Here is a 24,736-nt window from a genome sequence, read left to right on the forward strand (position 1 = left end):
CAAGGACCTTACAAATTATAAAGATAATAGAGATAAAGGCCATCTTTTGCTGCCTTCCACCAGTGCATTAGCTGGGAGCTGGATCAGAAGCTGAGTAGCTGGGACTTGAACCAATGCTCCAGTACAGGATGCCATTGCCAGTGGCAGCTTAACCCCCAGTGCTACAACTCCAGCACCAGAGAGTTTCTTTGGACTCAGGTGCTTATCTTCTGTTTAAGAGTTGTGCACCCTGGACTTTGTTGTCAGATCCACTAATCTGACACATGGAAATATTTCTGTATCACACAGTGTAAGGGAAGGCTTCATATCATTTTAGCCTTTAAAATTAATTGTGCAAAAAAAAAAAAAAAAAGAGAGAGAAAAGAGAAAAAGAAAAAAAGAAAATATAAAAAAAAGAAAAAAAAAACCAAAAATTAATTGTGCCAGAGTCATATGATAAACTTGCTTATTGATCCAGCATCATTTCCCGTGGATCTAAACTATAAAGGGGATTATATTTTACATTCACAAACCCATTTCCCTCCACGTCTCTTCTAGCAACCAGACCCCCTGGCATGTGCCATTCAGATGAATTTCAGTGCCAAGCAGATGGTTACTGCATCCCAGATGTTTGGGAGTGTGATGGGCATTCAGACTGTGTTGATGGATCTGATGAACACCATGGCTGCATCCCCAAGACCTGTGCTCCATCTCAATTCCACTGTGACAACGGAAACTGTATCCCCAAACATTGGCTCTGTGATGGGGACAATGACTGCAGGGATTTGAGTGATGAGAAGGACTGTCCTACTCAACCCTTTCACTGTCCCAGTTGGCAGTGGCAGTGCCCTGGCTATAGCATCTGTGTGAATCTGAGTGCACTGTGTGATAACGTCTTTGACTGCCCCAATGGGACAGATGAGTCCCCACTTTGCAGTAAGTTATCTGACCATGGTTTATTGGCCATAAATTCATTCTGAGCAGTAATCGTGTGTGTATCACCATCGTCACAGTCCCTGTGTAGCTATTTAGGGAGGGATTTTAGTTTCTCTATGAGTTTAGGCCTGTGTAGGGGTAACTGTAATTGAATCCAAATAAGTCTCCCCTGGATCATATTTCTCATTAAATTTTTGCACTTGATTATGTGTTTTTACTTCTTTTTATGTGTTTATAGAAATGAGACCAAATGAAGCTGTTAGATTATCAAGTTAAATTTGATTCTGTTGGTATTGTGCTCATGAATTTTTCTAACTTTAATATTTTCTAATTTCAATCTGAACCTGCCACAAGACAAATGAAGTTGAGGATTTGTGTTTGCTGTGATTATAAGGCTATGATTGGCATGTAATCCTAATTACTGTCCTTTCTTTCTTTCCTCTTTAATCAATGCTCATTCTCAGATGAACCCCAGCCAGGTATGATTGTAAAGTATTTTAGATTCTTATGATTTAATACATATTGTGTTTGTGCTGAACATGTCCTGATTATTTTGACTTCCTCTCCTAGTGCATGTTCTGTGTTATAACTCCTAGGAATAAGTTAGAGTACCTAAGAGAATAGAGGGTATTAGCATCCCCAGGCATGTGCATGTGATCTATCTTTAGGTGGCTTCAGTCATTGCCATTGTGACCTTAAGAGCAAGGAATGACAGTATGTTAGTTGATCTGTGCCCTCCAATGCTTCAATTACCTTTCCCCCTCCATTTTTTACCTCTCATAGATATTCCAGCCTTCTCCCTTAAATGTTTAAATCTTATCTACCATTTCTGTATAGATATAAGAATTTCAGTGGAAAAAAGCAAGAAGCGTGTTAGGTTTCTTTGCATGTTTTATCAATGACTCTTTTGTTTATTGATGCCAACAGTACTTCCCCAAGTTTTTTTCATTGCACTAAATGGAGTTATACTGGAGGATTATAGTGGAGAAAGTGGCTCAAGCCCAGTGGATGTGAATAATAGCCGATCCTTAGGCAAATCAGAGTAGATACGGAAGGGCTTGGGGAGTTCATCCAAGTGAATGTTGCTCTTAGCTCTTCTCCAGGCATCACATTGAAGGTGGCATGGGACTACATGACAAATAATATACCAATGAAAATCAAAGAGGCAGAGTCCTGACTTTCTCCTTCATGATTCTCTTTCTTTATTCCAGACCAGGCGAGCTGCTCAGATTTCAATGGTGGTTGTACTCACCAGTGTATTCAAGGACCTTTTGGAGCTAGTTGTCTATGTCCATTGGGATACCAACTTGCTAATGATTCTAAGACCTGTGAAGACATAGATGAATGTGATAATCCAGGCTTTTGTAGCCAGCACTGTTTCAATATGAGAGGTTCTTTCCGGTGCTCATGTGATAATGAATACATGTTAGAAGGTGATGGGAGGACCTGCAAAGCTATAGGTAATTATTGAACTTAAAAGTGAGACTTCTGAAAATGAATCTTGATATGAATGGAAGGGGAAAGAGGGCGGGAAAGGGGAGGGTTGCGGGTGGGAGGGAAGTCATTGGGGGCGGGGGAAGCCAATGTAATCCATAAGCTGTACTTTGGAAAGCTATATTCATTAAATAAAAGTTAAAAAAAACAGAGACTTCAGTAGCCAGTTTAATAGCATACCCCAAAGCTCAAGGTCAAATGGTTGCATGTAGGTATTTGACAATGTTTAGGGGTCAGATTGGATATAATCCTACACAGGTTTTGTAACCTCCTTACCTTAATTTCTTGTGAGGATTAAGTGTGGTAATAAACATAAAGATCCTGATGTATTTTGCAAAATAGAGGTAAAAGATTTATAGGTAGAAGATGATATTTTGTTATTTAAGATAGTATCAAGTGGTTTTATAGTATTTAAAAGTTATTTTTATAACATACTTAAATATTTTTACATATGTTTAATACATTGAATTCAGGCTATATTAATTCAGTTTCTACAACATGAAAATGACTATACTGAGTATTAGGATATTAATTTGGCTGCTTGAAAAGTGACCAATAAACAAAGCTGAAACAAAATAGAAAATCTTTGTTTTACAAATAGGAGTGTGCATGATAGACAGTGCTGGGGGTAGAGCTGGTCTGTGACCCTCTTCATGCGGTGTCCACATATATGTAGGGATCCAGGGGTATTGCTTGTGCTCAGAAAGGAGGAAAGGCAAAGAGAAAGCGGAAGGTAAGCAGCTTCCTGTGAAGAATGTGACTTGGAGTTGAATGCCTCATCTCTACTCACATTCTAATGGTCAGCACTCACTCCCGTGGTCACTGCAAGTGGCAGTGGAGGCAGACGAATGTGATCTTGTGCCAGGTTAAAACTTGGCAGGTTTTATTACTAAAAAGAAGAAAAGGAAAGAAAGCATAGTGGGAGATAGCTTTAACTCTCTGCTACACAGTTAAGACATGATCCCTACTATCATGAAGACAATGATGTAGTAAGGTAAATAAGCGAATATAAATCCAGCACAAGGAAGAATGTAAACAAACTTCCCTGCAGGATGGGATTTAGACACCCACTGAAATATAATTTAAAGAAAAAAGATATTTTAGAAAGCGTCTAGAAAATCAATTCACTCTTAAGGTTAAGATTGAAGTGATTAAAATCACTCTTACGAGGCTCCCCAACCCCTGCCATTATTTGGAGTCACATCTTCTTTCTATTGCCCAAGTTATTGCATCAAATACTTAAGGAGTGCTTTGATCATGTTTTTTTTTCCAGAATCACTGACATTTATGCTTCTCCCCTCACCCCCCCCTTTTTTTTTATTATTTTTACAGCATCTGAAAATCTGCTATTACTTGTGGCAAGTCAGAGCCGAATTGTTGCTGACAACATCACCTCCCAGGTCCACAATATCTACTCATTGGTCCAAGGTGGTTCTAACATTGTAGCTGTTGATTTTGATTCAGTCAGTGGTCGGATCTTTTGGTCTGATGCAAGTCAGGGTAAAACCTGGAGTGTGTTTCAAAATGGAACAGACCGAAGAGTGGTAAGGACATTTCTGCTGGTCTTTGGCCTGACTAATTCCCCATTCTTAGGTCTGTTTGCTGCTATTCACCTGTGAGAGAAGACCCTACCTCCTCCGGGGTGGCTCCCATAGTCCCTACGTAGGGCACATTGCACTCAGGAGGCCTGACTTTTCAGAACTTCTAATCTATGGGTCCCTTTCTGAAGGCAGAAGTGATTGTGAGTTGCAGGTCACGTGGTGTAGAGACCTCCCAGGGTCTCTGAGATTCCTTTTGCAATCTTTTTCAGTGGGTGAGAGCAGAGGGAAATGCAAGAGAGCCCAGGGGTTATTTTCCTCACTCTAATGCAGTTAAATTTCTCAGTCCACTTCCTGGAGTTTCAGTTTGGTGACTTCTGATACTTATGTTTCCTCTGCTCCTAAGAACTTTATTTTGTAATTGTTGGTGCTTAATCAATAATAATATTACCCTTGTTACACAAACTTATAAAGTTTCATAAATTGCCCGCCTAATGAATGGATAGCATGTTTAACTGCAAAAACTTTTGAAACCAAAATGCAATTACCTACTAATCTAACAAGAATATTCAGTGCTATGAAATCTTGTGTGTTTTTTCTAAAAAAATAGCTACATAGGAAAACAATTTCACAGGATAAATTACATGCTGAGGTTATCAGATAATTTCCACTTTTGAATTTGTTTACCCTCTTTAGATTTCCCCTTTTATACTATTCTATTTTGTTTACTTTAGGTACTTGACAGTGGTGTTGTTATGACACAATCTATTGCGGTAGATTGGGTAGGTCGTAATCTCTACTGGACAGACTACGCCCTGGAAACAATTGAGGTCTCAAGAATAGATGGGAGCTACAGGACTGTGCTGATCAGTAAAAATGTGACAAATCCAAGGGGACTAGCGTTAGATCCCAGAATGAGGTAAGACTTTTCAGCAACAACAACAAAACGGGTATGTTTCTGCCTTCATTTCACATTGTTTACCAGAACTCCCTGGTTGTATGAAGAATAACATTTTTGCCTGCTACTCATAAAGCAAAGAGAACTTCTCCCATGTGTTTAGAAATATTTGAGGGTCTCCTCCTTTGAATTTACTTAGATTCTATAACTTAGATTCTTTTCTGCACGATGGTGAATATTCAAAGTGATACTGGCTTCCTAGATATTGGAAAGCATTAATTACACACCAGCGAAATTTATGATGAGTCTCTGAGGAGGAATAGATTGATTCTCTTCTCTAAAACATGACAGAGTAGACCAACAAGGACAGATGGATTTTTTTTTTCTAGATCAGCTACATGTGGATTGTACACAAACATGAATTGGCACTGAGATATTTCAGTGTCATAATGTACTGTGTTATAAAATGTCATAAAAACACCCAGATGGCTTGTGATTGCATTTTGATTAGTTTTTCTTTGTGACACTCCAAGGAAATAATAAGCTTTGTGCATAGATTCTGATCTGGAGATGATTTATTTTAAGTAGAGCCAAAACTGCGTGTTGTATCATTATAATGACAGTTATTCTTCATATGTGCCTTCCAAGTGGTATAACCAGGTTCTTTTCACAGTGACCATCTAATGTTCTGGTCTGACTGGGGCCATCATCCTCGTATTGAGCGAGCCAGCATGGACGGTAGTTTGCGCACTATCATTATCCAGGACAAAATCGTCTTGCCCTGTGGCTTGACTATTGACTATCCCAACAGACTGATCTACTTCATGGATTCCTATCTCGACTATATAGATGTCTGTGATTATTATGGACACCATCGGAGGCAGGTGGTAGCTGGTGATTTGGTAAGTTGATAGTGAGGAAAGCCAAATTAAAACTACAGTAGTGGCTACATAAATAACAGGGTGTCAAGAAAACTGAGATTAATTTCTGTATCATAGTCATTATCAGGTCAATTCAGGAAATATCAACAACAGGGGGAACAACCCATCCTCTATCACTCACAGGAAGGTAAATATTTTTATCCCAGTTCATGGTCAGATTGTGCCATGTCCTGGATGGATTAACAGCTCATTTGATTTTAGTTGTTATTGCTTCTACAACTGTATTAAGCAAAAAGTAATAATTTAGATCCATACTTCTTAATTAAATCATAGGCTGTTATTTATTCAGTTTTTTAGAGTAAATTCTATTGAATTTATTTTTTCAATTTAAATGAAAAAATACAGAAAACATTTTATCAAGGAGTTGTTAATGACCTTGATTTAAGATTGCCCTTGTTAATAATTCCTGTAACTTGAAGATTCCCTGCTTTCAGGGAAAAGACACCTAAACTGAAATTGATGGAGGTGAATTAATGAACAGAAATAACAATGGAGCAGGAGTGGTGATAATGGGGGTGGGTGGGCTCAGAAGTAGGGGATGGTGACCTTGAACTAGGTTCTCTGGTGACATCTGACCTCTGGTAGGTGATCTGGAGACGTCAACTTGCTTTCTGTGCTTCAAATGGTTCTCATTTGTAAAATGGGTGTCCAGTGGTAATCCAGAGGAAGCATGGAGAATAAATGACAGTGGTGTATGAAAATGTCCTTAGTGGTATGGTAGGACACAGGACAAGTGCTACATTATTTTTTTTCCCTGTTTTATACAATGGCTTCTCTGTGTTTTTGTTAAAATTCAGTGCTAAGGGAAACCATCTTTTTGAACAGGACTTTTCTTCTACTTGGCTTCTCTGGACTCTTTCTTCTGGCTGAGGTCTCACTGTTCCCTTTGGCTTCATAGATTCTGCGGTATCCCTACGCCCTCTCTGTCTTTGAAGATACCGTGTACTGGACTGATGTTACTACTCACCGGGTGATGAAAGCCAACAAGTGGCACGGAGGGAACCAGTCAGTTGTGATGTTCAATGTTCACCAACCCCTTGGCATCGTCGTGGTTCATCCTTCAAAGCAACCGGAATGTAAGCGATACAGAGAAATGTCCTGGCCGGGAATAGCTGGAAATCACTTGTTTTCAGAATGCCGAACACATGTGGCTGCAGACTTGCTTATTTGAGCCCAAAATTTTCCTTTTCTCTTTGCTAACCAACTCACCCCACACTCTCGATGGTCGATATTGCCATTACTTTTATTTGCCATGAAAACTCAAATCTGGTTTGTAACAGTAGCCCATATGAATTCTGTCATTTCTGTTCAGTAGTTTGTTTCTGCCCTCTGTGACCTTTATCTGAATCTCAGTTTCCTTAGCTGACAGATGTTGCCCAGACAATATGAAGAATCTTCAAAAAGCCAATGGAAAAATGTGTATTATTAAAAACCTATGGGGCCAGTGCCGCGACTCACTAGGCTAATCCTCCGCCTTGCGGCACCAGCACACCGGGTTCTAGTCCTGGTTGGGGCACTGGATTCTGTCCCGGTTGCCCCTCTTCCAGGCCAGCTCTCTGCTGTGGCCAGGGAGTGCAGTGGAGGATGGCCCAAGTGCTTGGGTCCTGCACCCCGTGGGAGACCAGGAGAAGCACCTGGCTCTTGGCTTCAGATCAGCGCGGTGCGCCAGCCGCAGTGGATATTGGAGGGTGAACCAACAGTAAAGGAAGACCTTTCTCTCTGTCTCTCTCTCTCTCACTGTCCACTCTGCCTGTCAAAAAACAAACAAACAAACAAACAAAAAACCTATGGGCCTGTGCTGTGGCATAGTGGGCTAAGCCTCTGCTTGTGGTGTTGGAATCCAATATGGGCACTGGTTCAAGTCCCAGCTGCTCCTCTTCTTTTTTTTTTTTTTTTTTTAAGATTTATTTATTTATTTGAAAATCAGAGTTACACAGAAAGAAAGAAAGGCAGAGAGAGAGAGAAAGAGAGAGAGAGGTTTTCCATTTGCTGGCTCACTCCCCAGTTGGCTGCAATGGCTAGAGCTGTGCATATCTGAAGCCAGGAGCCAGGAGCTTCCTCAGGGTCTTCCCATGCTGGCACAGGGGCTCAAGGACTTGGGCCCTCTTCTACTGCTTTCCTAGGTTAGAGCAGAGAGCTGGATTGGAAGTGGAGCATCCGGAACTCAAACGGGCGCCCATTTGGGATGCCAGCACTGCAGGCGGTGGCCCTTACCTGCTACACCACAGCACCGACCCCAGCTACTCCTTTTCTGATCCAGCACTCTGGATGGCCTGGATTTCCCAGGATGGCCTGGGAAAGCAGTAGGGGATGGCCTAATTCCTTGGACCCTTGCATCGCTTGGGAAACCAAGAGGAGGCTCCTGGCTCCTGGCTTCGGATTTGCTTAGCTCCAGCCATTGCAGCCATCTAGGGAGTAAACCAGTGATGGAGGACCCTTCTCTCTGTCTCTCTCTATCTCTGTCTATAATTCTGCCTCTCAAATAAATAAACAAAATATTTAAAAAATACATTTTGTGCACCAGAGTAAAGAACCTGAATTTTATTTTTTCATGAAATTTTTTTTAAGTATCTTTGTACTGTGTGGCTTAAAGCAGCTGATTGTTAGGCCTCATTTATTATCACACCATTGCCTTACAGTGGCTCTGCTGTGGTCACCCCAAGTCATTCTACAATGCATAGTATGACTGGTTAGGTGAGTTAAAGTTAAAGTTTTTATCTATTGTGTTTATTTATTTGCAAAGCAGAGAGCCAGAGACAGACAGACAGAGACCTGTCATCAGCTGGTTTACCTTCCAAATGCCTTCAACAGCTAGGACTGGTCAGGTTGAAGCCAGGAGCCTGGAACGCAATCCAGTCCTCCCCCATGGTTGGTAGGGACCTAATTACTTAAACCATCATCTCCTACCTCCCAAAGTGTAAAGCTGGAATTGGAAGCAGAGCTGGGACTTGACCCTAGGTGCCCTGATATGGGGTGTGGGCATCCTACATGGCATCTTTGTATGCAGAATGCTCACCCCAGGTTAGATGACTTAAAGCTTTGGCCTTGGTAGTTTTCTTTCTCGTGGTAGGGGGAAATAAGTTACTTAATAGACACACAATCTTTTCTACCTGCTTTCCCTGGCTTTCTCTCTACTCACTCTTGCCACAGTGGACCTCACTATGGGACAGAGGCAAACGAGGCTACTTCCTGTCTCTGAGCTTTTGCACTGGCTCTTGGCTCTACCTGCAGTGTCTCTCCTTCAGCTTTCTGCATGAGTCGCTCCATCCAGTCATTTAGGATTCTGCTCAAGTGTCACTTTCTCAGAGAGCCTCTCCTTGACCCCCCTGCCTGAAACACCCACTGCTTTCATAGATCTTTCACTCTCGACCCTCATGTTGTAAAATTAGACACACACAATTTATGAGCTTAGTGCTGTCTCTTTTTTACTGGAATATATGCTCCATGTTTGTAGTATCCTTTGGTGTGTATTGAATGTTTAACTTATTTTGGCAAATAGATTGGGTGATAGTTGAGCACAGTGTATGTCCTAAGAACAGTTGGGATACAGGAAACATCTGTGAGCTTTGGATGAACACAGTGTCCCTCTTTTCATGGAGCCTGATGGTGCAGAGAGGTCACCAATGGAAAAATACAAGATTATCATCTAACTAAATTTGGGTTGTATAGGGTAAATGTCAAGGTCACATGGCAAACACACAACCTGCTTAGAGGCAAAAAGATCCCTTCTAAGTTAGGCAAGGGGACAGATTATCTAGCATCGTGTCTAATACTACTAGGTTCTTTCTCACTCATTGGCTGTTTGTAATCTGGTTAGACTGGATTGATCTGTGACCTTGGGTATGTCACTCTTCCCTCTTGCGCCTCTTCTTTATTTTATATTGAAAGCACTATACTAAGAATGGGGAAAAATATTTTAGAGAAAATAAAACAAAACAAAGCACTGGAGTAACTTGAGTGCTGTGTCTCCAGATATTGGGGGCCCCAGGAAGACAATACCAGTGCACAGTGCACTTAACGTGGAGCTCTTCCACTCACCAGTGCTTTTCCCTCTTCTATTCCCATACAGCCACGAATCCCTGTGCCTCTGCCCACTGCAGCCATCTGTGCCTGCTCTCCTCACAAGGGCCCAACTTCTTCTCCTGTGCTTGTCCTTCGGGATGGAATCTCTCTCATGATTCTGTGAATTGTGTGCGAGGTACAGTATGCCCTTTAAATGTAGTCTGGAGATGGAGCTTGCCACAGTGTATGACCAGGAGTAGAAACTCTGATATCACCTGCATCTGAGCGTGGGCAGTGTTTCTTTTGGATCAACAGGTGTCTGTGGAGTGTGTGCTATATGGGGTGACTTAGTTGAGTACCCTAGCTGCAATCATAGTGTCTGTATATGTAGTTAATGTTATCTGTGCATATGATTGAACGATTGTTAAACTCATGCTTTCATTGGCTACAGGTAGACTTTTATGACTAACTAGATAATGGGGAGGTCCAAATTGTTACTTTGAAAGTAAAAATTCTTGACATTGGTGTACAGCTTGATTTTTCAGGCCCATTGTTTTCATTTTTATTCTCATAACCAATAGCCTAGGTCTTTTGACCCCAATTTCAGTGCCTTTACTTGTTCTATCTGATACTTCAAAAATTAGAGTTATCTCATAGGAAATATTTTCACTAGTTGAGCAATTTAATCTTCATCTCATCCTGGAGATATTTCAGTTGGTTGATTGCCTAGTGTGTGAAGGATTATGCCAAGCACTTTAGGGAGTAAGAAGGGGGGGCAGGATTTAGGTAATCTACAAAAGACATTTCTTCTGGAGTACGTAGATGATACGTTGGATGATAAACTGTCTTTAAAAACCAATCTCCATTGCTTAAAAACCTAAAAGTTACTTTATATCCAATTTTCTTTCATTGGTAAGGAAAGTGAATGTGCTTTGATACTGGTAAAAATTGCTGTACGTAAGTTAAAATGAAATGTTTAATGATGATGCATTCCTAAATTAAGAGACAATATGAGTCCCAATCTAAAGAGAAATTCAGTTTTCAAATGGAAAGCATGTACTGAATCCAGGAAGTTTATAGTGTTTACAAATTATGCAGATGTAGGCATACTGAAAATAAAATTCCATCAGCATGTAATATTGCCTTGTGATACTTTCATGATGAAAGATTTTAATTATTGGTACTGCTTACAGAGGCATTGGCATCACCATTTTTCTTCAGAGACTTATTATGTGCCTAATCCTTGTTGACATTGTTTAATTTAGTGTGTCCTCAAGTCTTTTAGGAGAAAGATTAATATGGGTTACAGACATTTTGGATACAAAGCATTCTTTCACCACACAGAGATTGTTGAACTGTGCACTGGGGATTGGTGTAACCAGTATTACTATCTGATGCTGATTGATAAGTGTTAATTCTAAATAGTACCTTTTCTTGTTTCACAAATAATCACAGTGGTGGTGGTCCCATGGGCTTTTACTGAGGTGGAATTTTTTCAGTATTTCCCAAGGGTGTCTGAAAACCCTTTGAGTGATGGAGCGCCAACATATGCTAACTGATAAAAAGATTGTACGTCTTAGTTTTCAATAAGAAGTGTAGAAGACTTGTTACCATCTATAGGTGGAAGCATTTTACTTGATTTAATTGTTCAGTAGCCTTTAAAATAGTGTTTACCAGGTGTCTGGAATATCTTTGGAAGTGCTGTGTGATACTTTTATGTGAATAAGAAGATCCTGTCTATTATCTGTCTTGTAAAAATATGCGCTAAAAAGTTTGGAAGAAAACATACACAAGTGCCAATAGTGGTTATAGTTGGATAGGGGAATTATGGGATATTTCCAATTTTTTTCTCTAATTTTATGAAATTTTAAAATGAGAGCTTTCTCTGTATGAAATGTCTTTTGACTTTTTAGAAAATGTGTCCCCTCTAATGCCAAACCAAATAAAACTCAAGCCAAAACATCTTCCCAGCACTGCCTAAAATAAACCACCTCAAATTCAAATGAGATTTCAGTCCAGGGGACACAGGCTGCTGCTTGAGTGATTATATGCAAAATTACATGGAAACACCCCTTCCTTGCACTCTAGGACAGGCTGTGGGCCAGCTTGTGTAGGGTGTGACTTGAGGAGGACCTAGGTTTGGGGGTTGGAAGTTTGGCCCACTGTATTAATTTCCCATTCCCGAGTATAGATCCTTCACTCTTCTGCTTTAACATTGACCTTAATGGGCTCATGATAGGAAAAGGAAAAGTAAAGAAATGACCTTTAATTTCAAAAGACCGAGACCCGCTGACCTGGGACAACGTAAACTCACCTCCTCCTGTACTGCTTGCCATCCAGCACTGGGCGCTTCCATACCTACTCCTTCATGCTATCAGCACAGTGAATTGTAAGGGCCCATACACCTGATCTCACCCTCTAGATGCCAAGTTCCTTGCAGGACAGCCTTTAGCTGATTCATAGAGGCATGCTCATTGCGTGTGGCACTTGGTGGCATTGAGTAAATGGTGAGTGCACGCCATGCTCCCCAGTACCCCTTTGTGCTCTTTCCCCAGTCCTGTGTTTTTCATCCATTTGATCCTTAGAAAGGTGTTTAGGGTCATGAAGGCGCTTTTCCTTTTTTTTATTCCAGTGTAGCATTTTCATGCCCCCCTGCTGTCCCTCAGGACACTTCCCTGTGTTATCCCCCACCACAGTTCCCACACTTGGAGCCAGGGCGGTGTGAAGCAGCATCCCATCCTTTGCCCCATTGCCCAGTGCTCACAGATGGTGGGTGAACCTCCTCAAGCACACAGCAGGGACCAGATAAAGTGCTGGCACACATCCCCACAAAGGAGTAGGGTGGGTGGCGCTGAAGGGAAGAGCTCCTTGGAGGAGTCAAGCAGGCCCACGTTTGTTGGGTGGGAAATGCAGTGTTTAGATCCTAAGCAATACTTTGGTTGGGAATTATTCCAGTTAAACGAAAGGAAGATTCACCATTAAAAATTTACCCAAAGACATCACACAGATCCTGCAAATTCCATTTGACCCTTGCAGATTTGCCATGAAATACTAAATGCTACAGGGTATAGTACTTGGTAAAATATAAAGCATGAAGAGTTGCAAAATTTACATTTGTACTAGGCTAATAAATGGTGAGTTTTTTTTTAAAGTAATAGGATAGGAACAAGGAAAAGCTGAGATGTGAAAATTAGAAAAAAAAAGTGTCAAAATAATGTTGCTGAAAATATATCAAAGTAATGGACACATCATTTTTAAAAAAGATTTATTTTATTTATTTGAAAGAGTTAGAAAGGTAGAGCGAGCGAGAGAGAGAGAGGTCTTCCATCCACTGGTTCACTCTCCAAATGACCGCAATGGATGCTGGATGACAGCCAGGATAAAATTTAAATGCTTTTTGACAACAATTTATTAAGGGGCTAAGTGAATTAAAGTTTAAAGAATGTATTACAGAGATGTCTAAGTTACAAAATATAGCTACTAATGAGAACTTTAGGAGATGTTATTTACATATCCAGTTATGCATCCATGCATTCTTTTGGTTAGCAAACACTTTATCGAATAACTATGTCATGCCATGCGTGCACCAGACCCCGGGGACACAGTTTAGAGCAAACCAGACACAATCGCCACTGTTTGTGAGTTAGGATCTAGTGGAAGAAGACATTAGTCAAATAATTCATGGGACTAGAAATTATATTCATTTATTTACTAATTCTCTAATAAGTACTTGGCAATACTTTGTAGTGTTCTTTTATTTTCTGAACATGCTTAAAACTAATTCACCAAGATAGTCTAAAGGTTTTCTTTTACAATTTTTTTTTCTTGGCAAAGTCTATTAGTGAGGTTTGTCCTTGTGTAGAAGTGAAAGAACTTCCTGATTGTGAAGCCTATCAAACTTGCATGATTTATCAGTGTAAGGAAGGAATTAGAGGAGTAAGGCAAACATTCATCTGTCTTGGAAAGGCCCCTTTGGCGTTGTGTGTTTCCTTGGAGGTCTTGTGACCCAGCCTTGCATCGAAGCCCAATGGGAGGCCTGAGGCTGTCTGATGAAGTCTCTCCCATGCATTATTTCTATTGCTGCAAAGCTGCAATGGCTCCCTGGCCCGTACGATGGTTGTAATCCATTGTTTCCCCTTACTCTCAATGTCTGGGAAGAGTGGGGTGTAATTTTAACTAATATTCTGCTATTTTCACAGGTGAACAACCTTTCTTAATAAGTGTAAGACAGCGCATAATTTTCGGAATCTCTCTTAATCCTGAGGAGAAGAGCAATGATGCTATGGTTCCCATATCAGGAATACAGAATGGTTTTGATGTTGAATTTGATGACTCAGAGCAGTTCATCTACTGGGCTGAGAATCCAGTAAGTTCTGAATACATTTCGAAGTATATCACTTATTCCCAAAGAGCTTGCTTGCACTGATGCCTTCTAATAGGCCAACGTTTTCTGGATGGGTAAAAGGAAAACCATCCGGAAATTAACTTATGACTAAATTCAGTGGGGGATATAAATATGAGTTTTCCTTGGAGCAAAGAACAAGACTCTTTAGCTTTAGAATAATACACATACTTCAGGTATGGGGGCTATTATTTATTCATTCAGCAAATATGTATTCAGTGCCTACAATTGGCCCTGCACTGAACTACCTGTTTCACATGGGAAAATATATGCCAGGAAGCAGTAGTCACAAGGCTTGCCCTGGGGAGCTTAAGTTGTGGAAGTCACTAGAGTAAGTACAAGTGATCATAAATCAGAATAGAAGTAGTGGCTCCCTCCGGGAGTTCCAGGAAAGCCTTTGACGTGGTGCAGGGGCCTTCCTTCAGAATCTTTGTCTCCAGGGTAGGCATGAACATTCCTCCGATTCCCTTCCCCTACAACAAGAGGCCTGTAGGACTGGGGGAGGGGAATATCAAGGATGAGAGGAAGGAGCCTTGTGTTTGATTTTTATCACCACCCTTATGTAATAGACACTCCTGTCTGTGGCTTGTGTTCCTTTTCCCTGTAATCATGAAGAAACATCTCTGGAACTGGTATCAGACCTCGCCTGAATGATAGCCTGGTGCGAGTTCATGACATACGTAAAAATCAGTGTGTCAAAAAGGCCTCCGGCATTTGCACGACACACAGCGAGCCTACGCCAGGGCTCCGAGCCTGCGTCTGCCTCTTCTTCCAGAGCGAGGGTGTCAAACACAGCAGCCAGCCGTAGCCACAAGGAAGGAAGTACTCTGGCATGGAAGCTGAGGCCTGGGGGCATCTCACGTCCCCTGTGTTCCCTTCTAGGGTGAAATTCACAGAGTGAAGACAAACGGTAGCAACAGAACCGTGTTTGCTCCTCTTTCTCTACGCGGAACGTCCATGAGCCTGGCCTTAGACTGGATATCAAAAAACATGTACTATACCAATCCTCAAAGTCAGTCTATTGAGGTAACGATTCCCTAGTACTGTTTACACAATCACTGGTTTCAGATTCATGTAAAATCTGCTTTCAAGGATTCTCATCCTATGGATTGGGAAATTATTTTCAAGTAAAAAAAGCAAAAGAGAAGAGATGTTAGTGTTAACTATCCAAGTCTCTGACTCTGAGGGAAACTACCTTAAAAATAAATTATTGGGACTTTCTACTGCCCTATTTTATTTACTCTAAATTGTTGATACTGCCCAGTTCCTGTGAAAAGATCGTAGGTAATTTGCAAAATAATATATAGGAAGATAGATTAAAAATTGTCTAAGGCTTCCAGCATAACGGGAAGTCATAGTAGGTAGGGAATTTTCATTTGGTTTTCTCATCTAATTTTCAATACTATTTCAGTTCTCAACCAAATTTACATAATTCTCTCTGTGCTTAGATGAAAATCTTTCTATGTCTCCAGTACAGTTTTTCTAACAGTAACATAGAAGGAAGAAATTCGATTCTAATTCCTTTGATACTTTCTTCTTTGAGATAAGTGTTCTTTTTACTCTAATTCCCAGAAGAAATTCTAGATGGGGTCCAGATATGAAATCATATAGAGTAAATCTGAGGTACTGTGACCAGTATTGGCTTGCTCCACTTTGGGACAGCCACAAAACATGTAAGGGATTATTAACTTATGAGAAGTTTGGAAGTGATGCCTTCTAAGGCAAGGGGAGGATTTGGTGAGAGGGGTGTTTAGCAGAGCCCTGTGGAGTGAAAGCTCACTGCTCGGGGTGGGCACCCACCAGTGAGCTGACAGTTCTGTGTAGCACTGAGAAAGATAGATGCTGAAGATGAGGAAGGCACACAGCAGGTGGTGTGTAAACTAGAGCAGATTCGCTAGGAGGAGAGCACACTGGACTGAGTGAGGCTTTACAGAGAAAGGGCTTTCCTAAGCATCATCTCATTGAATCCTCACCACTTGAGGGCAGACAGGTATAGGAGCCACCCACAATGACGGGGAAATTGGGGATATGACCAAAGCTAACCCCTGGAGTATCTCAAACCAGAGGGAATCAGGTATTAACAGGAGGGGAGCCTTGGAGGCTCATCTGGTTGAAGGCTCTTGTTTTATACTTGAGTGACTGAGCACTATAGAAATTAAGAAATTAACTTAAATGGTCAGCTTTACTGTGCTGATTCCCAAGTAGTATTTCATCTTTGCATTGTTATAAACCACAGCTTCAGTTATCAGGGTTTAATCCCATTTGACAGTGGTTGAAGATATTTTTCATGATCTCAACTAAAAATAGCACCCTCCCATCAAAACATAGGAAGAATTTATAGCCTAAGCCCCTTAACACCAAACATATTTCTCTTTCATCTTTATTTTATTTATTCCAATTTTATTTATTATTTTCAGTTTATGGAAAAGGTACAGAGATAGAGATCTTCTGTTGGCTGATATATTCCCCAGATACCCACAACCGCTGGGGCTGGGCGAGGTCTGAGCCTGGAGTCTGGATCTCAGTCTGGGTCTCCAACCTGGACCATTATCCAGGGTGTGCATTAGCCGGGGCTCAAGCCTGGGCACTCTGATAAAGCTGTTTTATCCACTTTCTCAAGTGGTGTTTTAGCTACTGTCCTGAATGTCCACCCTTTTTTTCTCTTTTAAGTCAGTCATTTTCTGAAAGCAAGGAACGTATCTTCTCCAACAGTGTTAGGTGCAATGTAAAGGCCATCAGTTAAGAATAACTCTTGGCTGGCGCCGCAGCTCACTAGGCTAATCCTCCACCTGCGGTGCCGGCACCCCGGGTTCTAGTCCCATTTGGGGCACCGGATTCTGTCCCGGTTGCTCCCTTTCCAGTCCAGCTCTCTGCTGTGGCCCGGGAAGCCAGTGGAGGATGGCCCAAGTGCTTGGGCCCCTGCACCTGCATGGGAGACCAAGAGGAAGCACCTGGCTCCTGGCTTCAGATCGTAGCAGCCATTTTGGGGGTAAACCAACGGAAGGAAGACCTTTCTCTCTGTCTCTCTCTCTCTCTCACTGTCTAACTCTGCCTGTCAAATAAATAAATAAATAAATAACTCTGTGTGTGTGTGTGTGTGTGTGTGTGTATGTGTGATGCATGCACAAGGCCACTTTAACTACATAAACCTAAGTTTGTAACCGAGCCCCAGTGTGGTACAGAGGAAGCTAATTTGACTTGGTGTCTAAAGACCTGACTTTGAGTCCATCTTGCGTCCTCATTTTATTGATTAATTCAATAAACTTATAAATGCTTTCAATGGATCCATCCCATGGTTTTACCCCAAGATGGACAGAACATTTTTTTGTTTTTTGCTTTTAAGTAGCTCACACATCTGAGAGACAGACACATACAAATACCCTTGCTGTGGTGTGATGGAATAGAAAATGCCGGTGATTGGCAGCAGAGGTAGCAGGGAGAGGAGACAGAATGACAGGCTTCCCATTAGCAGGTATGTGGAGGCTGAGCCTTGAAGGATGATCAATATTTATTTCTGCCAAATGAAGAAGTAGGGGAGTGTTATCCCATTCAGAGAAAACACTTGAACAACAGCCTGAAATACAAAAATGCATTTTATGCTATGTTTCCTCTACTCATGCTCTACTTGACCTTGGACAAATGACCTCTCTTAGCCTCTGCTTTTTTATCTGTAAAATGGGGTTAATAACTCAGTAAGTAAAAGTGCTTTATAACATGGAGGTATCCTGTGCATGCAAAGTGCTGTTTGACCAAAGAGCAAATTGCCTTTTTGGATTTGGAAATCCAAATTGGATTTCCCGTTAGATCATATAAATTGTAAGCAATTCTTCCAGGCAAATGCCAGATTAATAAAGAAAATATGAATAGTGCTCTCTTGCTTTTTGCCTATATAATATTTTTTCCAGCATAAGGATAATTTCATTCCAAATACTTTATATTTTCATTGAAAATAGAAACTTCAGGAAATTGTTTTCCACTAGGGGTAGCTGTGTGCTTATTCACTAAAAGATATTTTGTAGTTGAAAAGTGAAGTTTGCAGAGAGGCTGTATGATAGAGAGATCTTAGTGCAGAAAACAAGGACCCAAACTTCCCTTTGAACCAGGGAAATCCTTAGGCCCACGAGAAGGAGAGAGCTTGTAGCATAAGAAGCAAATTGAAAAGAGAAAAATCAGCTTAGTCCCAGCAGGAGCTCAAGGTACCAGATGGGGCAGGTGTTTAGCCTAGTGGTTAAGGTGCTGCTTGGGACACCCAGATCCCATTTTGGAGTGCCTGGGTTGAAGTGCTGCCTCTGTTTTTGATTCTAGCTTCCTGCTCTGTGCACCTAGGGACACAGTAGGTGATGGCTCATGGACTTGGGTCCCTGCCATCCTCACAGGAGCCCTGGGTTGAATTCCTGGCTTCCAGATTCAGCCTGTCCTAGCTCTGGATGTTGCAGGAATTTGGAGAGTAACCCAGGGAATGAGAGCTCTCTGACTGTCTGTCTCTAAAAAGGGGGGCATTTATGGAACACAGCTGTGCCGGATGCTGTGCAAAGTGCTTTACACATGTGTGTATCATCGCTTAGTTCTGTGAGATCTATGAGGAAACTACTGCTACCCTTCACATTTTACTAGTTAAGAAACTAAGTAAAGAAAGGTGTATATAAATTCAGATCATATAGTCAGGACTTGGCAGTGCAGAGACTTGAACTCTTGTGTTTGAATTCAGGTTTTTGACTTGGAGCAGAATTCACCTTAACTCTGAATGAATTCAGACTATTTTGATCAACTGTGTTTGCCATGATGGGTCATTGAGTGCCTTGGCCCAGTCATTGGCGTGCAGGAGAGTTGTAGGGCTCCCATTTGTTTTCTAGGGTTCTCTCAGCTTTTCCTGAAGAGCTTTTTTTGTTTGTTTGTTTATCCAGATTGTGTTTTTGTATTTTTCACCATTTGAGTCTTTCTTTTTATCCTTTCCTAAAAATTTAAGTGAATTGAACTTAGGAATTAGGAGATGATTTTTGATTTTCTTATTCTCATTTTCTATTGAGCTGATTTCCTCAAAACCTGAAATGCAATTGAAGATATCTGAATATCATACAAATCCTCTTTCATTTTTTCCTCACCATGTTTGGAAATTTATTTATGTAACATCTTCATTTCAACATTCTTTGATTCCTGAATAGGAAACTCAGTTCTAATAAGTGATTTTGTGCTATAGGTTTTGACCCTCCGGGGAGATACCAGATACAGAAAAACCCTGATTACCAATGATGGGACAGCTCTTGGAGTTGGTTTTCCAATTGGCATAACTGTTGATCCTGTTCGTGGGTGAGTGTTCATAAATGGTACATATCTGCTGCACAGCACCATTCTTATTAATATCATGATCTGATCAAATGAAAGAGTTCACATTTAGGACTTTCTGATTTCACTTGTCAACATTTATAAATTGTAGATCTCATGGAAAAAGAGAAATAGTTCTATTTAATATAGAGGATATGATTTATATTTTGTTCCATGTTCTTCAGATTGATGTCATGGACTTGAACTTCATGCCAACCAAGAAAGAACTTCAGAAATTTTAAAATACATGAATAAGAATGGATAATATATTCTGACTTTGAATGAACATGGGAAGCTTAAGGGATAGAAAGCACTTGCAATGACCTTGAAGGATGAACAAGCTTCTTGTAGGTGGAGAACAGGTTGCAACCAGGGAGTGATATTTGAGGCCAAGGGAGCAGCATAGGCACAGGACTCTAGTAGTATTTGGTGTGAATACAGAGAGGCCCTGCAACCAGAGGCTTAGAGCAGGTGGCAGTTGACCAAATGGGAGATACAGCAGTGAAGGTCATTTGGTGACAAATCATAGAGGGCCTGTAGTGTTATGCTAAGGAGTTGGATTTCACTTTATTTTTTGGTAATAAGGTGTCAGCAGGGAATTTTGAGAAAAAGGAGTGACAAAATCAAATCTGTGTTTCAGAAATATCTGTCAAGATTGGAGTGGAAAGTGTCAAGAAAATAAATTAAAAAATATACAATGGGCTGAGGAAAAGACAAGCTTAATTGTTTCTCATAAGGTATTTGGGCAGAGGAAGGAGGAAGCTCTATGCTATACAGGCATTCCAGGACCCAGGCTGATTATGACTCCACTGTCTTCAGTAGGGGACTTCTAAGGTCATCCTGGGTGCTAACTTCTTTGATAAGTGGAAGAAAGAACATTTAGGATGTGCTGGGAGGTTTTCATTGACCAGGCTTACAAATAGTGTGTGCCACTCCTCACATTTCTTCAAATGGAATTCAGACACATGACAAGGAAGACACATAACTGCAAGGAAGGATGTGGAGTCCAGAGGAAGATGTTGATTGGTGACTGGAAGAAATCTCTGCTAAGGGACCCAAGTAGGGAATTTAGGGACTGGTTACAAAGATAATTCAACATATAATCTGTACCTTTGACCTGTCGCGTCTCGGCCTTATCCACTATGGCACAGTGCCGGCCCCTAGGAAGTTTTAATTTTGAGTGAATTCATAATTCATTAGAGTTTTGTGGTGTGTCTCTTGGACTTCTATCAGTCTGGAATAGGAGAGGAGAAGGAAAAAATGGCAGGAACTAGCAAGATAGACACTATGGGAGAAGTTCACTAGAATAAACATTGATGAAACAATTACTTATGAAATCCAAGTAAAGAGGAACTCAGGCAGGAGTCATCTGCTTTGTGACGTCAGGAATGTATAATTTAGAAAGGAGGATAAGGTGTGTGTGTGTGTGTGTGTGTGTGTGTGTAAATAGCCATAACCCAGGTGCACATATGACTAAGAACTGTGAGAGAGGCTAAAAAACTGGAGATGATAATGCTACAGGGAAATGACTTTTCAGCTTGAGGGATGTGATGCCGTTTGGAGTAGATCTTAAAGTGTAGATAGAATTTCATAAGCTGAATTGATTCTGAAGCCACCTTCCATGATATGAGGGAAGAAAGGTAAGAGCAAAGGCAGAAATATGAGAGAATGTTCAAGTCACCAACAGCAGCCCATTTGGGTGAGGAGGAAATTAGAAGAACTTAGAATTTCATCAGAAGTGGCAGGAGACACAACAGGTCAAAGACTCGAGGGTATAGTATCTTAGATGGTAAGAAAAACTCTTGAGAAAATTTTGGTCAGTGTTATTGAATCAGTTGTTGCAGAAAAATATCTTTATGGGTAATCAGGGATAAATATTGATGCTATTATAGGATCTGTGGTGACATTTGGAAAAGGCTATTCAGTAGCCATCAGTAGATTTCAGTAGGAAGGAGTTCTTCAGGACTAAGGAGTTAAATATAGAAAGGAAGGTGAGATGTGACTACTCTGAGTTGTATAGTGAAAATTAGGGAAAGATGAACTTATAGGTCAAAATGTAAGAGAACATCACTTTTTTTAAAAGATTATTTACTTGAGGCAGAGTTTCAGAGAAAGAGATAGAAAGAGAGAAAGAGAGAAAAAGAGAGGTCTTCCATCCACTGGTTCACTCCCCCAGGTGGCTGTAACAGCCAGAGCTGGGCTGATCTGAAGCCAGGAGCCCAGAGTTCTTCTGGGTCTCCCACATGGGTGCAGTAGCCCAAGGACTTGGGTCATCTGCTCTTTCTTTCCCAGGCCATGGAAGAGAGCTGGATTGGAAGTGGAACATCTAGGACTCAAACTGGTGCCCATATGGGATGCCAGCATGACAGATGGATGCTTAACTACTATGCCACAGCGCTGGCCCCAGGACATCACTTTTTGAAGAGAAGGAAAAGTGAGCATAGTTTTTGGAGGAGGTGAAAGATCAATGATGAAGAAATAATTGATTGAAAATAAACATTATAGGGGAAGGAATTAGAAATGTATGGTGAACAGGCATGACTTTAAAGAGCCAATATGGGAAATTATATAAAATAATCTGAGAATGAGATTCCTCAGCTAAGATTAGGAAGATTTTTTTTAAGATTTATTTATTTATTTGAAAGTCAGAGTTACACAGAGAGAGAAGGAGAGGCAGAGAGAGAGAGGTCTTCCATCTGCTGGTTCATTCTGCAGTTGGCTGCAACAGCCAGAGCTGTGCCAATCTGGAGCCAGGAGCTTCTTCCAGGTCTCCCACGTGGGTGCAGGGGCCCAAGGACTTGGGCCATCTTCTATTGCTTTCCCAGGCCATCACAGAGTGCTGGATCAGAAGTGGAGCAGCCAGGACTTGAACCGGCGCTCATATGGGATGCTGGCACTGCAGGTGGTGGCCTTACCCACTACGCCACAGCACCAGCCCCTAGGAAGTTTTAATTTTGAGTGAATTCATAATTCATTAGAGTTTTATGGTGTGTCTCTTGGACTTCTATCAGTCTGGAATAGGAGAGGAGAAGGAAAAAATGGCAGGAACTAGCAAGATAGACACTATGGAGAAGCTCACTAGAATAAACATTGATGAAACAATTACTTATGAAATCCAAGTAAAGAGGAACGCAGGCAAGGGTTAAGGGCAAAGAACAAGTTTAATAAGAATTGGAGCAAGGAAGAGATGCAAGAGTTTGATCAAAGCAGAGAATTTTAGGTTTGAGAACTTAGAGGCAGAGAAATTGAGTTGAAGATGAGGTTTTTGGATGGGCATAATTAATTTGCTGGTGGAAGAGGTATGTGAATAAAAGCTATTTGAATTAAGGGATTTGAGGACTTCTGAGAAAAATGTGTAGGAGGATTGTCTATTGAGGCTATAGTAGGACACGAGGTGAAAAGGAATTAAAACTTGGACAGGGAGTGCAGTGGAGGATGGCCCAAGTGCTTGGGCCCTACACCCCATGGGAGACCAGGATAAGTACCTGGCTCCTGCCATTGGATCAGCGCGGTGCGCCGGCTGCAGCGCGCCGGCCGCGGCGGCCATTGGAGGGTGAACCAACGGCAAAAGGAAGACCTTTCTCTCTGTCTCTCTCTCTCACTGTCCACTCTGCCTGTCAAAAAAAAAAACAAAACAAAACAAAACAAAAAACAAACAAACAAAAAAAACAAACTTGGAGTCAATCTAAACGTTGTGTCCTCAGTGGAAATGAGAAGCAGCCTTTCACACCTTTTAATGAATTTTCATGCCATGAACTTGACAGTGCTGCATAGCAACTGTAGTTCATGTGTATTTGCATATTGAATATAGTTAATTTATATCACTTGATCAATATGCTAAAGGGATTCTACTTCAAAAAGTGTGTTCCTTACTCTGCTATTTTCTGTGTTAAATTTCAAAATCCTGCATTTTTATTAGCAGAATCAGATTAGGCAAGAAAGCAGCTGGTTGTGGTAGATGGTAATTTGGAGAAAAATGAAATAAGATATCTGATAAGTGAGTAGGGAGATTCTTAACAAGTTTTTACATAAGTTTTGGCCTTCTCAATGTGCTGGGTAGTACATGATTGTTTGAAGAGGGACTGACTGCTGATGTGGGTTCCTTTTTTGTTGTCAACTTCCCTGTCTCACCAAGCTCACATTCCAGCCACCAGTGGAAGATCCTAGCCTCCTGTTTTAGCACCATTTTAAATGGCATAATAACTAGGAAACATACAGACATTGGTAGAACACTGGTTAAGTATTCATCCACATTTTATATACATCAAGATATTGATGTTTCAGACTTCCTTCAATGGATTGTGAGCATCTTAAAGACAAGAAATACATACTTGAAATTGTATATTTAATTTACAGATGTGCTTCCTTCCAATTCACCTTCTGTTTCATTAAATACTGATTTTTTCATGGCTGTAGAAAACTGTACTGGTCAGACCACGGAACGGACAGTGGGGTTCCTGCCAAGATTGCAAGTGCAAATATGGATGGCACATCTTTAAAAACTCTCTTCACTGGGAACCTTGATCATCTGGAGTTTATCACCCTTGACATCCAGGAGCAGAAACTCTACTGGGCAGTCACTAGCAGAGGAGTGGTATGTGCACGCTTGCTCTCTTGGTCTTCATTACTGAGCTCGTATGGCTGAGATTGAGTGTTCTGGGTTGTCTGGCAGAGGTTCTTAAAACAACCTTATTTGGGCCGGCGCCGCAGCTCACTAGGCTAATCCTCCTCCTGCAGTGCCGGCACCCCAGGTTCTAGTCCCTGTTGGGGCGCCGGATTCTGTCCCAGTTGCCCCTCTTCCAGGCCAGCTCTCTGCTGTGGCCCAGGAGTGCAGTGGAGGATGGCCCAAGTGCTTGGGCCCTGCACCCCATGGGAGACCAGGAGAAGCACCTGGCTCCTTGCTTTGGATCAGCGCGGTGCGCTGGCCGCAGCAGTCTTTGGAGGGTGAACCAAAAGAAGGAAGACCTTTCTCTCTGTCTCTCTCTCTCACTGTCCACTCTGCCTGTCAAAAAAAAACAAACAAACAAACAAACAAAAAAAAACACCAAAATACCCTTATTTGGTAAATTGTACCAGTGTTTTGTTTCTCTTTTTCCCAATAACGTCTCTCTGAAGGCAGTCTTGTCCTGGTTGAAGTCCACTGCTTTGTGGTATGTGCCTTGTTCTGTATAGAATAATGTGTATTAGTTCTTTTCCTCAATCTTTGTTTTTCTTTAGGACAAAT

The 24,736-nt window shown here is 41.3% G+C and overlaps 1 protein-coding gene across 6 annotated transcripts in view; it reads left to right on the forward strand.

Annotated features, from left to right (window-relative positions):
* LRP2 (LDL receptor related protein 2) overlaps window positions 1-24,736 on the forward strand; it is a 302,615-nt gene that overhangs the window by 179,104 nt on the left and 98,775 nt on the right. For 4 of the 6 annotated variants that reach the window (XM_051849416.2, XM_051849415.2, XM_051849414.2 and 1 more), the window contains 12 exons: window positions 538-915; window positions 1,380-1,394; window positions 2,127-2,375; window positions 3,742-3,953; window positions 4,682-4,866; window positions 5,519-5,747; window positions 6,685-6,862; window positions 9,856-9,984; window positions 13,988-14,154; window positions 15,073-15,216; window positions 19,388-19,497; window positions 23,929-24,106. In XM_051849416.2, the coding sequence (XP_051705376.2) occupies window positions 538-915; window positions 1,380-1,394; window positions 2,127-2,375; window positions 3,742-3,953; window positions 4,682-4,866; window positions 5,519-5,747; window positions 6,685-6,862; window positions 9,856-9,984; window positions 13,988-14,154; window positions 15,073-15,216; window positions 19,388-19,497; window positions 23,929-24,106 (2,174 nt within the window). The remainder of the gene's footprint in view (window positions 1-537; window positions 916-1,379; window positions 1,395-2,126; window positions 2,376-3,741; window positions 3,954-4,681; window positions 4,867-5,518; window positions 5,748-6,684; window positions 6,863-9,855; window positions 9,985-13,987; window positions 14,155-15,072; window positions 15,217-19,387; window positions 19,498-23,928; window positions 24,107-24,736) is intronic. The other 2 variants (XM_008258707.4, XM_051849418.2) reach the window with 2 other exon arrangements.

Source organism: Oryctolagus cuniculus, chromosome 3 (assembly GCF_964237555.1).
Source record: "Oryctolagus cuniculus chromosome 3, mOryCun1.1, whole genome shotgun sequence".
Taxonomy (NCBI): domain Eukaryota; kingdom Metazoa; phylum Chordata; class Mammalia; order Lagomorpha; family Leporidae; genus Oryctolagus; species Oryctolagus cuniculus.